The sequence below is a fragment of the Brachycentrus maculatus genome, unplaced genomic scaffold (genome assembly GCF_059751285.1).
Source record: "Brachycentrus maculatus isolate JH-2025_06_01 unplaced genomic scaffold, ASM5975128v1 h1tg000069l, whole genome shotgun sequence".
NCBI lineage: Eukaryota > Metazoa > Arthropoda > Insecta > Trichoptera > Brachycentridae > Brachycentrus > Brachycentrus maculatus.
In genome coordinates this window covers 1,324,142-1,340,458 of record NW_028280823.1, presented here as the reverse complement: position 1 = coordinate 1,340,458, position 16,317 = coordinate 1,324,142, and the positions used below count along the sequence as shown (strand labels likewise).

At 32.7% G+C, this 16,317-nt stretch overlaps 1 protein-coding gene across 1 annotated transcript in view; it reads left to right on the top strand.

Annotated features, from left to right (window-relative positions):
* The window catches only part of fng (Fringe glycosyltransferase), a 190,257-nt gene that overhangs the window by 128,206 nt on the left and 45,734 nt on the right, over nucleotides 1-16,317 (top strand). The window contains exon 4 of the mRNA XM_088256948.1: nucleotides 15,767-15,914. Within this exon, the coding sequence (XP_088113074.1) occupies nucleotides 15,767-15,914 (148 nt within the window). The remainder of the gene's footprint in view (nucleotides 1-15,766; nucleotides 15,915-16,317) is intronic.

The following is a 16,317-nucleotide window of genomic DNA, read 5'->3' as shown; positions in this document are numbered from 1 at the left end:
CAGTCCAGAGTAATATTGAATAAATATTAGAGTGAAAAATCACTTATATTTATTAGACCCCCATGGGAGTCGAACCTCCAGTACGTTAGCCGAGTGTGCTAAACATTGCACAACGGAGGTGGCCCATACCGTGTTTTTTTACTGTTATATTAAATTTTGAGTATTATATTTTGTTACGACTAGTTTCAGAAGCTACAGACACCACTGTAATGTTATGGACGGTCGCGTCGCGTGCGCTACGTGCGCGAAGACACTTTGTGATCAGCGTACGCGTGCACTCGATGACGTCCACATTGAACAGGACACTTTAGTCCCCTTTTTGTCAGGAGGCAGGTTGGACTGAAGCGAGTATTAATTAAAACACGGTATTGACTATTTATATATTTGTTTATTTAAAAACAACAATACGACAGTCAATACTCATGTGCTTCCAAACAGCTCTGTTAAGTTATGTTACACCCGACTCTCACGAAGTACCAAATTAGACTATGTTAAAAAGCCCTCTTCCTGTATATACATGATGAATAAATATATGTTTATAATTATACCTGTAGATGGAAGCATCTATAGCTTCCAAAACTAGTCGTAACAAAATACGAATATAATACTCAAATGGTAAAAATATAAGTGCTTTATTTGCATTTAAGTAAAAATGACTAACCGTAAAGTAAATGCTTTAAATTAATAATATTCACAAAAGCATAAGTCTTTCTTAGTTATACCTTAGACTCCAAATCTAACATACATACTCTCTAACAGCTACAGTAAACATATCGACTTTTTGAAACAAAGCGTAACACTAAATTGAGTTGAATAGTAATCTAGAGTAGTGGTTGAGATAGTTATGGACCTACGAAGTAATAATATCCGATCTGAAGGAATCGTGGAAAGCGGAACCCTGAAAGAAAGGGTGTTAGTACGTCCGGAAGTAGGGTTGTATCAAAATTGTAATTTTTTTTACGAATCCTAGCATTAATTCATAAAAAACTGACTCAAGGAGCAGAAATAAAAAAAAAACACAGCTCGGTCAGAAATTAGTATCTCAAATTCGTTTGTATAAATTCATTGAATTTTACCCTTTGACTGCAAATATTATCCCTTCCACTTTGATATTTTTTATTTCGGCTTCACTTTGTGGTGTGACGTGATTGAATTACAAATAAAACACTTGTTTTTTTTTCTTCTTCAAACCCTTTTCCGCACCCGATGGTGCATAGGGCACTGCATCATATAAACGCAGTGTTATCTTGATCGTTAACACATGAAGGAAAGGTGATCAGTCCCCAGCTTCAGGTACTCACTTTTTAACTCTAATAATTAATAAATATAAGGGTTAAAAAATAACTTACGTTTATTTGAGCCCCTTCCCCTAGGAATCAAACCCGGAATTTCGCATCGGTGGTTCAGTGGTAGAATGTTCGCCTGCCTAGTTGTTACAGTAGAATTATTCAAGATATTTATTTTTATTATTATTTTTTAAATATATTAAAATTTTTTTATAACATAATACATTTGAAACATTTATACTATGTACATATGTAAATCTTTTAAATTTCGATTCGCTGTGCCTTTCCAAAAAGAGACTGAGCTCTTGTGCTTGGAGAGGGACTTACATTCGTGGTTTAATGTTCTATAATAAATGGTATAATAGTATTTTTTTGTTTATTTTTTCAAGATGTATATGTAATGAGCTTTAATTTTTTTCTTAAGTATTTTTATATCATCTTTTTTTTTCTGGCAACCCTGGTGTTATTTTTCACCGCTGAGGTAGAAAGGGCGTAAGGTCTCCTGGCGCGTGGCCCGACTCCCGATCCTGACGGTCGTGACTCTCCCTTTCCCCTCCCTTCCCCCCTCCCCCCTGCTGCTCCCGGCTCGCAGTAAGCGTGCCGCTGGAGATCACGACTCAGGCACGCTGGCCTCGCTAACAACACACCTGAACAATCATTCCGTACAACGGAATCGGAAATTATACGGAAAATGTCGAGCGTTAATTTGCAAACACCCCGTGGCAGACTGTTGATTTATCCGGTCTTGATTTAAAAATTATCTTTCTATGTTATAAATTGTAAATAAAAAAGATGAATGGTCGTTTGTTCTAAATCTTAAATCAAATTTAAGTACTGCAAGTAACTTAAATTTTGACACAACGTTAGAATACGCGAGTGTTTTTATGTACACCTATCCATGTTTTATGTAATATTTTTATTTTTTATTTTATCGCAATGGCAGCGCCATCTTCTAAGTGTAAATGCAACACACGCAATACTTAACATTTTTTTGATAACAAATGTTCAATTAGTATTTAGATATACCACCGATTTAAAGGTGGAAAGAACTCACTGTGCCTTTCTATGCAATAAATCAGTAACTCAAGAAAATGAGGTTTAATTTTTTTCCACATTTTATGCTTGAATAAAAAATAGGAAAATAATACAGTGAAATTTTATATTTTGGTTAGTAAATATTTTGAGTTTTTCTTTTGTTTTAATCTTTAACCGCAACGAAGGATGTGTAGGGCTCTGCATTGTATATAAACATTGTTTTCTTGATCGTTAAATAGTTGAAGGAAAGGTGATCAGCCAGTGTAATATTTAACAAGAGTGAAAAATCACTTTAATTTATTTTGACCCCGTGGGAATCAAACCAGTGACGTCCAGCATAGTAGCCAAACGCGCTAACTATAATAATCGCAGACGGACCATTTGCATATAATTTTTTTTTTATATTTGTGAATTCCATAAAATATCAATGAAACGATTTATTAAGGCATCGACTAATTTATTTTAATAGTTATACTCGTATACCGTTTGAATTATTCCAGTGATCCATCAAATATTTTAGAAAATATTAAAAACCATTTTTTTGATACAGTAGATCAAAAGATTGTTAACATAATATGATTTTGTGCTAAAAAAATATTTACAACATTTTGAGTGTGTCCAAATACTTGTTCACAAAATCTGGATTATCTCCAGTTACAGGAGTTATTTTCATATTATTTTTTGACATCTCATCAAAGATGAAGAAGAATATGGAAGTCTGGGCATTTACGGGGCTTACGACCGTCATAGGCTGGTTTAAGTGATCACTTTACACACGTGTAACATTCACCAATTCTACCCATTATTGACAACCACACTACTCAAATTCTTGGAAGTTCTATATATATATATGAACCAATTTAGAAACCTTGTTCATGAATCACTAGAACTTCACTAGAGACATCTATTGGTGAGATGTAAAGAAGCTTTTTATTAAGCATTCTTTGATGAGATGTCAAAAAATAATCTAAAAAAATATAGTGAGTAAACCACGTTCAAATAAAATTTCATTCGTAATTGAAAACTCTACTACGTCAAATCTTGGGTTTAAATAAATTAATACACATTGAAATCCAAAGCAATTTCTCTCGCAAATAACAGGGTACTGAGCTCAGACTTATTCCATTCGATCGCATTAAACAATCTAAGAGAACAGCTAAACCAGTATTATTATTAATTTATCATCTTGGAATTGTTAATTGTAACTCTTGCACTGTCATTTCGGATTAGCCGCTTAGCAATGGCGGGAATTCCCTATGGCAGCCATCTTGGGAGAAAATTATTTCATCTGACTAAAACGGGCTGTGGATTAAGTAGGTATCTTTTAACTTTTCCCACCAAAACATTGAGAGTTTATTCTGAATATAATTAACTCGTGAAATTGGAAATACGAATCCAGTTGTGGAAAGTGGGGGAATCGATGTCTGTGATGTTATTACTGAACCACAACCCAAAAATGCCATTAAAAATAATTTATTTACCCGTAAAATAGTTGTACGTTATACGTACAGTAATAAGTTTTACTTATTGTTATTTTCTTTAGGGGGATTACTAATTTTCTGACATATTTCCCTTCCACGATTTAGATATTAACAATCAATGTTTTTTTTTCATTCGTTTAACCAGTTTGATTTATTTGTTATAATATGTCTGTAGGTATACACTTTTTGGTAAACTGGAACATTTTTTATTCAATTACATACCTTATTCTTGTTATTGATTTTGTTATGTCATTTAGGCGAACCAAAAAGTTAATGACTGAATTTCACCGTCGGGAAAATAGGCCACGTCCTTAATAAATTGATGTATTTATGTTTATGCGATAAAAATAATAACACTAGTAAGAACATAGAAGACTAGTAAATAGATCAGAAGCCAAACATTCTCATTTATGACTTATGGACATGGTCCCCTTGTATATTCCTTGTATATCGTCACACTATCGACAGTTTCGTAATTTAATTGGAACCAGATAAAGCTTTTCGAATCGTGCACATGCTCACTAAGTACGATACCTGTACCATCCATCGTTTAACAGATATTGAGAAAAAAATCTCATTTACTTTAAAAAAATATATATATATTTATATATATATATATATATTTATATATATATATTTATATTTATATATATGTATATATATATATATATATATATATATATATATATATATATATATATATATATATATATATATATATATATATATATATATATATATATATATATATATATATATATATATATATATATATATATATAACGTATACTCTGACTTTTTTCTCTTAATCACTAAATTAAAGACAAAACAAAAATTGAGCTTCCGAGTGCAAATAAATGGCAATAAGGTCAAACACAAAACGCAGTTATCAAGAGATCGACGAGAGTATGCACAGATTCAGGAAAATGTCGTTATAAGTCAAATTTTATTGAACCAGTATATTGCGAATATACGGTATAATTTAACTACGTATAAGCTAAAATGGTTGTTGCAAAATAAGAACCGTCAAAAATTGTATGCGTTAAATCAATTTAATTAGTAATTTATCATAAATTTATTACCAATTGTTCGTCTCGCTCTCCAAACGTTGGCAATTTACGCTTCCTACTGCAGTATAACAATCTGAATAATTTATGTTTACGTCTAGATTTTTTTCTGTCTAGCCCACATCTGGCTGTCGGTCTTGTCTCAAATATATCGATCAACTTTCATTCCGTCGATTGTCAGCCTAATTAATAAAGTATAAAAGAGAAAGGCGTTCAGTATCCAGCCTTGTCCGTTGATTTATGTGATGCAATATAATATAACAGAAACCGATTTAAGGATGGGCGTTGTCCGACCAAATAAAATCGTTAATCAATGTATTTAACAAAAAAAGTGATGCCGTAAGTCAATTGGATTTCGGCATTTAGATCTTGATAGAAGGCAAGATGGTCTGATTAGCTCAAAAATCAATTTGAACATTTTTAATTGGATCCAATCGTGCCTGCATTTCATTACTTGTTTAATTATTTTATTTTCAACTCACGATTTCTGTTTTCATTCGTATGGTGCATAAGGCATCGTATTATTTTAAAGTAGCGTGTTATAGATCATGAAAAACGAGAAGGCAGTGTATTGGTTTCTGACGCTTTTGTTAAATCGGTATTCTTATCACCATTAAGTAGTATTTAAAAATGGATACATAACAGTTACCACAAAGTGACTGCGGAATCAATTAATGAAATTATTGAACTTCTTAAATACGATAAAATATTATCAACATGCATGCCCATAGTCGATTTTCACTTTAAATATATTTTTTTAAACTTCAACTTTTCGTATATAGGGACACTAAAAAACAATAAAAAACCAATAACAATAATACCAGTACTCGTATCAACTATTAGTCCTTTTTAAAAAAAATAGCAAATTGTAAGGGTTTTTTTAACATTTTTTTATTTATCGTCTCTCTCTCACTAGTCTACCTAAATTGATGAATACATATCCTTTCCGGTTTAGATTCATAAAATATATCACAAACACGTTCCAACAGTTTTTTGAATGAATTAAAACACGAGCTGCAAAATGGAGTTATTAATTTTCGCAATTATGCTACTCATTGTTTCTTGTACATTTCCTTTTTTGCAGCTTTACTATTTTAAATGCAAAACTTGTTTCAATCAAGGTTTATTTTGCACCTGTTTACATGTCTACTGAGGGCATCTTACTATCACGAATTTGATGCGAATGAAGGTAGAGGAAGTTATTTATTATAATATCCTTTACTTTGCAATGCATCCAGTTTACAATCTCGTTTACAAGCATCAAGTAAATTTAAAATAAATATATTCTCAATATAATTAATATTTAAAGCATTTACTTTGTGGTTAGTCATTTTTACTTATTTTTTTTTTACAAAAATGTTAATAAAATTAGTATATAACCACTCATCGGTGAGTGGTTATATACTAATTTTATTAACATTTTTGTAAAAAAATAAATTAGTTAAAATAAATGGTTTTACAATATATTTTTTAAAATTGCATATTCAATACTACACTTCGGATACCATTATACGGACGATAATATTATATTCATTTTAATGTCAAAATAATTAGTAAAAATTAAAAATAAATATTCTTACGTCTTCTTCACCCTTTATCAATGGTTTATTGTTGGCGAAACATACGTTTTTTTTTTATCTAACACCGTTCTGAATTTAATATTTATGAAATATATCTTTCCTTTTTCCACAGTGAAGGTAGCACAATAAACCTCGGCAAAACTCCCTTCATAATATTATTAAAAGTAAATGCTGAAAAGCGGATGTTTAAACGGAAAAAGGAGAACGAAAGGTTCACTGGTTGCGGCAGATGTTTGCTTTGGATTAAAGGCCGACGTGCACTTGATATTTTATTTTATCGTACGACTATTTAGTCGTCTTTGAAGTAGCCAATTTTATTTTATAAGAAGAGCAATGCCACATTGTTTTTTTCTAAACTTTTATCTATTTCAATGTATCACCAATCACGGAACATATTTCTATATATGCAAAAAAAATACAGACTTCAGATGCAAATATCTGGGGGAATCTATTTAAGTTACGGAGAACCTGTGATATTTAATAAATATGAAAATGAAAACCACCCATATTTATTTTGATCCCCTGGGAAATGAACCTGTGACCTTCAGCACGGTAGCCAGGCGGGGTAACCACAACGCTACGGTAACCACAACACTACACTAGAGTGTTTGATAATGTCTTAATAAGACGAAACGCGTCACATATTATCATTAATATGTAAATAAAAATATAATTCAATCCAATAACCGTGTTTAATTTTGGGTATATTACCCAACAATTCACTGCGGAGGTTTTGAATTTTAACGCATAGTTAATAATAATTATTTTGAATAATTTATATCACGCCATTTTCCTAAAATACCTCTACTACCTCAAAGGTGCTTTTAAAGACGTGTATGGTGATATGATGATGATAATGATTGATAAAAAATAAAACGTCGTCACCTATTATTACACCTTCTTCTCGGTCTTCTTGGGCTGGAGCGTGGCCATGATGTTGGGCAGGATGCTTCCCTGAGCGATGATCCCACTGGAGAGCGGCTTGTTGAACTTCTTGTCACTGTGGATGGGCAACTGTAGTTGGCTATTCGGTCGACCAAATGTTCGGACGACAAGTATGTTTGTTACACGTGCGACATGGTCCGCTTGCCGTGGTGGTTAATTGCATTAGCTTTGCTACAAAAATTACACAACCCATGTAGTTGCTCGCTTATTGGATGGAAATTAACTTTTAAAATGGTTCAGTAAGGGTACGTTAATCGTTTACCATTATGCTGATTAACGAGGGATTTGAACCTACGAAAACATCATAAATTAACAAACGCGTCTACATTTTGATTGCAATTCTTCTGTAATTAAAATTATTAATTTAAAACAAGTTTAATACAAATTTAATATTTTAACATATCAATTAATTTAGCGGGCTCATTTTCAAATTAGTTGTACACAAAAATCCGCTTCCGTGCTGTAATAGTTAGCGTATGTAGCTAACGTGCTGGAGGTCTCGGGTTCGATTCCCGGGGGGGGGGAGGTTGAAATAAATATGACTTTACAATGTAATATTTATTCAATATTACCCTAGACTAGTCCCTGTAGCGTAGGAGTGATCACCTTGCCTTCATGTATGTAACGATTAAGATAACACTGCATCAATACGATGCAGTGCCTTATGCACCTTTGGGTGCGGATAAGGGTTAGAAAACACAAAATAAATATAAAAATTAAAAATCATAAATTAACCCCTAATAATGTATATTATATTATTAGATTAAAACCAGTATTTTTAGCTTTTCCACTTTATTTTATTTGACCAGCGACCGGGTTTCGTCGTTACCGACATCATCAGACTGGTCTGATGTTGTTGGTAACGACGAAACCCGGTCGCTGGTCAAATAAAAATAAAGTGGAAAAGCTAAAAATATTGGTTTTAATCTAATAATATATTAAAATGCAATTCCATCACGAAGTGTCAGTGGATAATATAAATCTATTAAAAAATGTATATTACCATATATTAAAATGCTCATGCACATTCATCTGAAGGTGTATGTGGTTTTCGTGTATAAAAAACCAAATTATATTATAATAAAACAACGCATGCAATTTGGATGATAAAAAACTGGCAAATTGCTTCGCTCATTTTTATAAATGATAATCGTTAGAATTGCCATCGTAATAAAAATACGAGAAGTAATTTTTTTCTTCCGCTTATTACCGTACGTATTAAATATAATATTTTTTTCGTGAACGCTAGCGTAACAATTGAATTACTCATAAATAAATAATATAATAAAATAATAAAAGTTTAGTTTGGACATAGAATTGTCATGTCATGGTCATAACTTGTTTTTGACGACTTTTCGTGCCAAAAAAGGGTAATTTAGATGTAACTTTCGCTTTTGTCGTACATCGTTTTGTCATTTTACATATTTTATTATAATGACTAATTTATTTTTGTAGAAGTATACACAATATATAAAAATATATACGCAATTTTTTGTCACAGTAAGAGTCAGTCGGGGAATTGAACGGTTTGGAACATTCAACGGATTATTCAAATCGGGTAATGTTTAATTCAAAAACGTCCTGTGCCATATTTATGGTAATTTCTTCATGGAGATGTTGAGGATCTTTTTGAATATGTGGTGATTTTACAAAACTACATTCGAATTCTCAATTGTTTTACGTTATTGAACGTTCATTTACGTTTTAAGTCAATTCAACTTGTAAGCATAGTCTCGTAATTTTGCCCGATGGAAAATGTACATTGGTATTTGTAAGTAGTGAGCTTACCAGGGGTGTAGCGGATATTTTAATTGGTTTGCTGGTCAATTGCCTCCAGCATTTTAGCTGCTGTTGTTACTTGTACGCAGTGGAAACTGATGGCAAATTACAACCCTGGCTGCCTCCGCTGGTACATTATTAATCACTGGCTCGACTTATGGAAAGCAGTCCATAAATTCTCCGTAATTGGCTTTGAACATATGCTAATTCGGCTATATTTGCTCTTATTTTTCAATGGCCGACATGATTTTTATTGTTGTCAGCAACGCCTGATGATTAACGCACAGGAAGTTAATAAGCAATAAGCAAGATCGAGTTGTGATAATTTGGATCATCAATAAAGACCCGTGAAGAGGATGAAAGTATACAAATTAAAGAGATTGGTAGTCGTATATATTAGCTCCAATGATCATTGCCCAAATTACAACTCTGTTATTGAAAATTTACTTACAATTATATAATATTGTTTCCCCGAGATGATAAAAATTAGGAAATTAAGGTGTGTATAATATACTTATACACAAAATTTTAATTGTGAAAAATAATGTAGGGGGTAATTTTTTAGCACTTTATTTCGAGAAAGACCATTTAAAGGGACAATTGTATGACCTCAATTAACCCTTTAGATGAATGCGTGCAATAATGGAATACGATACCCTTAATAATTAATTCTAACAGAGGTACCTTTTTACGGGTATCCATTTTGGATTGAACATAACATTTTGTCCAGCTCTGGTTTTACGCATTGGCTTATGCTGCGGCTTACGAGACACAGTGCCAGTGCTGCCGGAGTAATTACCCGGAGCGCAGACCTTCCGAGGAGGGTTACTGATATTTTTTTATCCCTTTAATAGCGGTAAAGATCGTATCTCTCGCCAATTTGTTCTTGAGTGCAGATCGCTCCCGATCGGTGAAGCTCTTTTACAGATCGGCCATTTGCAATACAAAACGAACGAACGTTGCACCCTCGTTAAAAGATACAGTTCATGCGGACGTATTAAACTATCCAAAATATAAGTATTTCCTGCTGGTAAAGATTGCGATTTTATACTCCCGAAGGGTTTCGCCAGTTCCACTGAAAAATGTAAAATATCTGTACTTTTCTACTATCGCGCATCGCCATAAATTTGAGACGCCAATTTAATGTGTTTTGCAATAAAGTCTGGCTGTTAAATTTAGAACTCAGGTGCATAAAGTACCTTAACGAAGAGCTCGTAACTCTCACGTACGTTAATATTGTATACATTTAATCGTAAAATACATATCTTTCAAGGAATTACATTTAAGATTTAGTATCGCCTATAAAGAACGATGCAGCCTTTAGATTATATACGAACCGAAGAAAGTGAAATACTTTAGGTAATAAAATTGTATTCAAAAGTTTTTTTTTTTATCAAAGCGAATTCGATAATGTTTCAGGAGAAAAAATAGAATAGTACATATGTACATATATCGGTATCTGCTGAGATTTTATCTCGAAGAAAAAGTTCGATTATTTCGCTTACCATTTTTCGGCCAACTATCTACTTACTCATTTTTATCGCCTCCACACGAAAATAAAATAGTTTTAGCGGATAGCAATAATATGTACTCTGTAACTTCGTTGTATTTGTATTTAGGAATAATGGGCGAAGGAGAGCTTTAATTGCTCATAACTTAATTGAATTGTTTTGAAATACTTACCCAACTTGAATTTATATTTTTTTTATTTCATTCTCAAGTCAATTTTTAGAAGAGTTTTAATTGCTCAAGGTTTTAAAGTCAAGTAAGATTGATAGGTTAATTAATAAGAAAAAAATATTTTACGCTTCTCTTTTTTTTGATGGACGTAGAAGGGAGTCAAGTAATAATTTAAAAGTGAAGATTGCGTTATGTATTTTTAGCATGAAAACGAATTGAAGATATGATGGAATTCTTAAAATTTGTTTTATAATACATTTTAATAAAACAAAAAAAAAACAAAAATACTAGCGACTCTAGTTTGCTAGATATTTAGATATACATTTGCTTAATGTCAAACTTCGTCACTTTTCCGATCATGTAATTTTTTATTTCTTTTATTTGCCAATAGTAGAAATAAACTAATACAAATTCGTGACCAGTAAAATATCATATACTTATACTATTCTAAAGATAGATACCATGTAAGTATATACTTAAAATTGTTGAAATTTTTGTTGAACATAACGAATGTGGTTGCGTTTGCTTTTTTTGCCACATCACTTAGAAGCGCCAGTAATATAACTACAATCACTCTATAACGCTATCATTTATAACGTGCCGGGCGTTATTTTTAATATAATACTATTTGTACATTAACATCATGTATGAAGTGCTAATATGTGTTTTATACAACTTTTAACTCAATAAAATTTACAGTGAAAATGGTTTTGAATTATAATTTTCATACGAAAATATATGTATTTTTTTTACATATTTTTGTTCATGCTTCCTGTGAAAATGCAAACAGAATCTCTAAAACGTACACGCATGAATATATTTTACTTCCCAGTACTTAAATAAGCCGTCAGTAATTCAATGAAAAGTCAAGTGATACTTACTTTAAGTGGTTTATACTTTTCCGTGCTGAATATTCAACCTTTTTTAGGTTAAACGCCTTCACCTTTCAAACGCTCTTTCATATTAAATTGATACTTATTAAAAAGATATTTAATGCGAAGTCCATCTTCATATTAAATGTAAGCAAAATTTTAACTCCACATTAATATCCCCGTTTTAATTGTATCAACATTTCCTGCGCTTAGTTCAACGTTGTACCGTTATTAATGAATTACGGCTTACATAGCTCAGATAGCTCTGCGGTTTATTCAATAAGCTACCATTTGTATATTTAATAGATTACATCTTTTAAGTAATGTTTACCAACCTCTAGGATAAATTCAAGCTTACAATAATAACCCAAGAACATAATATTCTGTTTTAATGGTTTTGTATTTCAATATTGGCACTAATATTTACCTCTATCAGACTACTGCAATATTGAAACTGTAATAATTATTGTTGACATTCGTTTACATTGTAGAATTCTACAATCTATTATTATGAATATAAATCAAAACAAGTGTTCTGATTCTGCTGAAATTGCTTATTTTTATGTTGCACACGTTTTTATATACAAAATAAGCATAAAGCAGAGGAAGACCGAGAAAAACATGTCACGATCAGGTGTGCCAAATGCTTGAAAGCGGTCAGGTTAGGAGTCGTAACAATCGGCGGGTATGTATGAGGAGATGCATGAACGTGGAAGAGGCGAAGAATGTTTGCAAGGACAGAGTGGTGTGGCGCTCTATTCTCTCTGCCTACCCCTGCGGGGAAGCGGCGTGATGGTTAGTTGGTTAGTTAGTTAAATAAGCTTAAAGCCGTCAGTAAAGTTTTTTTCTGTATTTTTTAAATGCAATTTTAATAAAAATATATTTACTTACAATATCTTTAAATTACCAGTATATTAAATAAACCATTTTACTCCATAGCGTTACAAAGCGCGGCTCTTCGTCATTCTAATGCCGTCGTAAGGCGAAACAGCTGTTAAAAAATAAATAATTTCATTAATTCAATAAATAATATAATTATTATAAAATATATATTTGATTTCGTTAACATAAGAATTATTGAGGAAAAAGGTGTTTTTATAGTAATAAAGTTTTATGCACAATACTAACATTTTTCGCAAATTATTGGGTGTGTCCAAATCCTTGTTCACTAATTTGGGTTTCTCCAGAATGTGGATGTCTGGGTATTTACGGGGCTTACGACCGGTCGTAGACTGGTTTAATTGATCACTTTACACACTTGTAACATCACTATTCTACTTACACATATTTCATACAATTGACACGTCATTTCTTGTGTGAGTTCTCGGCAACATATTTTTCATATATGTATGTCGAGATAAAAAAAAACATGAATATATCATTTGGAAGTAAAGAAAATATGTGAGCATCCTTCACAACATATATCCCCGCAGTTATGGGTAGGTGGTACAACAGACGAAGAAAAACAATTCGATAAGTCAACTACCTTCAATTGATTATATTATTGTGAATGTGTGTGGGTTGAGTATGCATATTAAAAAGTAGCTTTTTTGTGCTCCCGTGAGATCAACGAATGTAATAATATGTACTGTACGTATGCAACATACGTATATAATAAAGCCATTATATATCATTTTCATTTTAAAAGTTTTATTTGAATGATTAATACTGATGTAATATTTATTTGATGATTTATTACACGAATTACTTTTACCGCCTTCACTTTAAACTCCTCTCACAACTTATCTAATGATATTTTCATAACATTGGAATGATATAAAGTTCTGAGTACCCATGTACGTCTAATCTAACGCTTTGCAAGACTATGTACGCACAATGTACACTAGTAGTCAAATATACAGATGACATAAAACAAATATTTTAGTAGCGTGGTTGTCAATCATAGGTAGAATGGTGAATGTTACACGTGTATAAAGTGATCGCGTAATCAGACAGCCCATGACACGTCATAAACCCCGTAAATACCCAGATTTCAATATTCTTCTTCATCTGTGTTGAGGTGTCAAATATAAAAATAACTAAGTAGAGAAACAAAGATTTGTGAACAAGTATCTGGACACACTTAAAATGTTGTGAACAACACATGTTTGTTTTTTTCTTTTTTTTTTCATACACAGAACTCGTTTGATATTTTTGGCAACTACACATGTTTTTCAGAATCTATTGAGGGATATGAATTATTCTTGAAAATTCCTATAATAACTTGACACTGGCTAGAACACTTAAGAAGGAATAAAATCCGTTAAAAAGAAGAAGAAAATGCATTAAAAAAAATGTCATCAGTAAAATCAAATAATATGAGCTTGAAAAGTTAAATTTGTCTCTTTACAGTTTTTTGTGTAAAAAAAGTATAGGAAGGAAATAAGCAGGTACCTACCAATCAAAACAGCTAGGAGAAGAAATATAAAAATGGTTGATTCATAAATTATTGATTTGAGGACAATTATACAATTATATTTAGACACATTATAAGCTATGTATAAAAAAAGTATGTTTTCAGGCGGGTCTCAAGTATGTGAATATAATCCAGGATTCGGACCTCGCATTCAAAGAAAAGAGTCTCTGCTTAATAAAAGCTTTTTGCATTCCAACATAGATGGCTGTTGTGAACTCACGCGTACTCTATCACGAGATTAATAGATATATCTAGGAGTTCAAAAAATTTGAGTGGTGTGGTTGTCAATCATGGTTAGAATTAGTGAATGTTACACGTGTGTAAAGTGATTACCTAACTTAGCCTATAACGGTCGTAAGCCCTGTAAATGCACAGATTTCCATTATCTTTTTCGTCTGTGTTGAGATCTCAATAATGCATAAATTATGTTGATATTATCCACTGACACTTCGTGATGGAATTGCATTTTAATATATTATTAGATTAAAACCAATATTTTTAGCTTTTCCACTTTATTTTTATTTGACCAGCGACCGGGTTTCGTCGTTACTGACATCACCAGACTGGTAACGACGAAACCCGGTCGCTGGTCAAATAAAAATAAAGTGGAAAAGCTAAAAATATTGGTTTTAATCTAATAATATAGCATAAATTATGGTTTGGTTTTATCGCCGATTATTTGCGCCAGTAAATAATTTGAACGCGTCTAAATATTTGACCGCTAGTGTACATGTATACGGCGCAGCACTATCAAACACCCGCTCAGTTCATTAATCACCCGCGGTAGAGATTCAACCTCTTGACTTGTAATTGCGAGGTGTTTGTTGTCAGAGCCTTCCTTTTGTGTAAGACGGCTCCAGTCAAAACCGAAGGTCTTAAATGGATTTCGAACCGTATTGAAATTTCACGCTTGGCCTTCCCGGCGTAAGGTGCATTATTTCGCGCGCCGCACGGCCCACTCGGAGGTCTCTGAGCCGACAGGATGCACCTGCCCTTGCATCCTCCGTCCAATCAACTACCGAGAGTATCTTGGATACTTTATTAAGAGCATAAAGAGTTTAATTAAACGTCGAGTTACCTTCATTTCTAGCCGGACGACTTGCGATGACCTGGGGTCGATCGCTGATACAATGTTTATTCTGCTCCAGGCGAGCGAGTCTGCAAACGGTCACGTAGGGGTTCGAAACCGAATTTATTGAATCTCGTATTTGTGTTGCTGGACTTCTTTTTCGCATCGGGATGACAAAATTTAGTTACTGTCTTCATGTTATACTTGGATCTCCCAAAGACTAATTGAAGTCTATTCAAACGTTGGGTCCAATGATCACCTACTTTTTTAACCCATCCGCATATCAGTTTTAGGATCCGTATTTAGGATTTTTACGGAGTGTGTGGAAGTTTTTGGTGAGAGTATTTTAATGTTTTTCTAATTAAAATAAACCCTGATGATAACAAGGTTCTTGTCGAAACCAGTAGGTTAAATTGTATTAATAAAAAAAGTGGTGAAAACAAAGTTCATTAATTTTATAAAGTTTATATGTAAGAATACCTTGAAGATGATGAAAAAGAAGAAGCAGAGTCCATTTTTTCATTACTTGACTAATTTGGTTAATCGATTGTTTCAGGTGGTTTTGTCACTTTGACGACGACAATTACGTGAATGTTCCTCGCTTGGTAAGACTGCTGCAGGACTATAGTCCCAAGAGAGACTGGTACCTCGGGAAACCTTCCATCCAGGCTCCTCTTCAGATCCACAACAGAGATAACACTAAGGTAATTAATCATTTTGGATAATTTATATAGCGCCATTTTCGTAATATTCTACCTCAAATGCGCTTTACTGTGATTCAATCAGGGAAAATTATGGAAATGATTTAGCAAAAATATGCGTTTTGATTTTTTCTTCTTAAGATCACCTCACTCTCACTGTTACCAACTACTGGTGGAAGAGCATTCCATGTAGTCGTTTCTGCAACAGCAAAGGCAGGCTCGTCAAATTTAGTGCCCTGTTTTCGAGTTGGTAAGATAAAACCCATGGGAGTTGTAGCCTACTGAAGCGTTAGACACTATCAACCAATTCGAGTGGAATGCATAGCTCTTTTAGGTACATATTATGTTTTGAATTATACATGAGTAGACAGACTTCATAGGGGAAAACGTAACAAGCACACATATT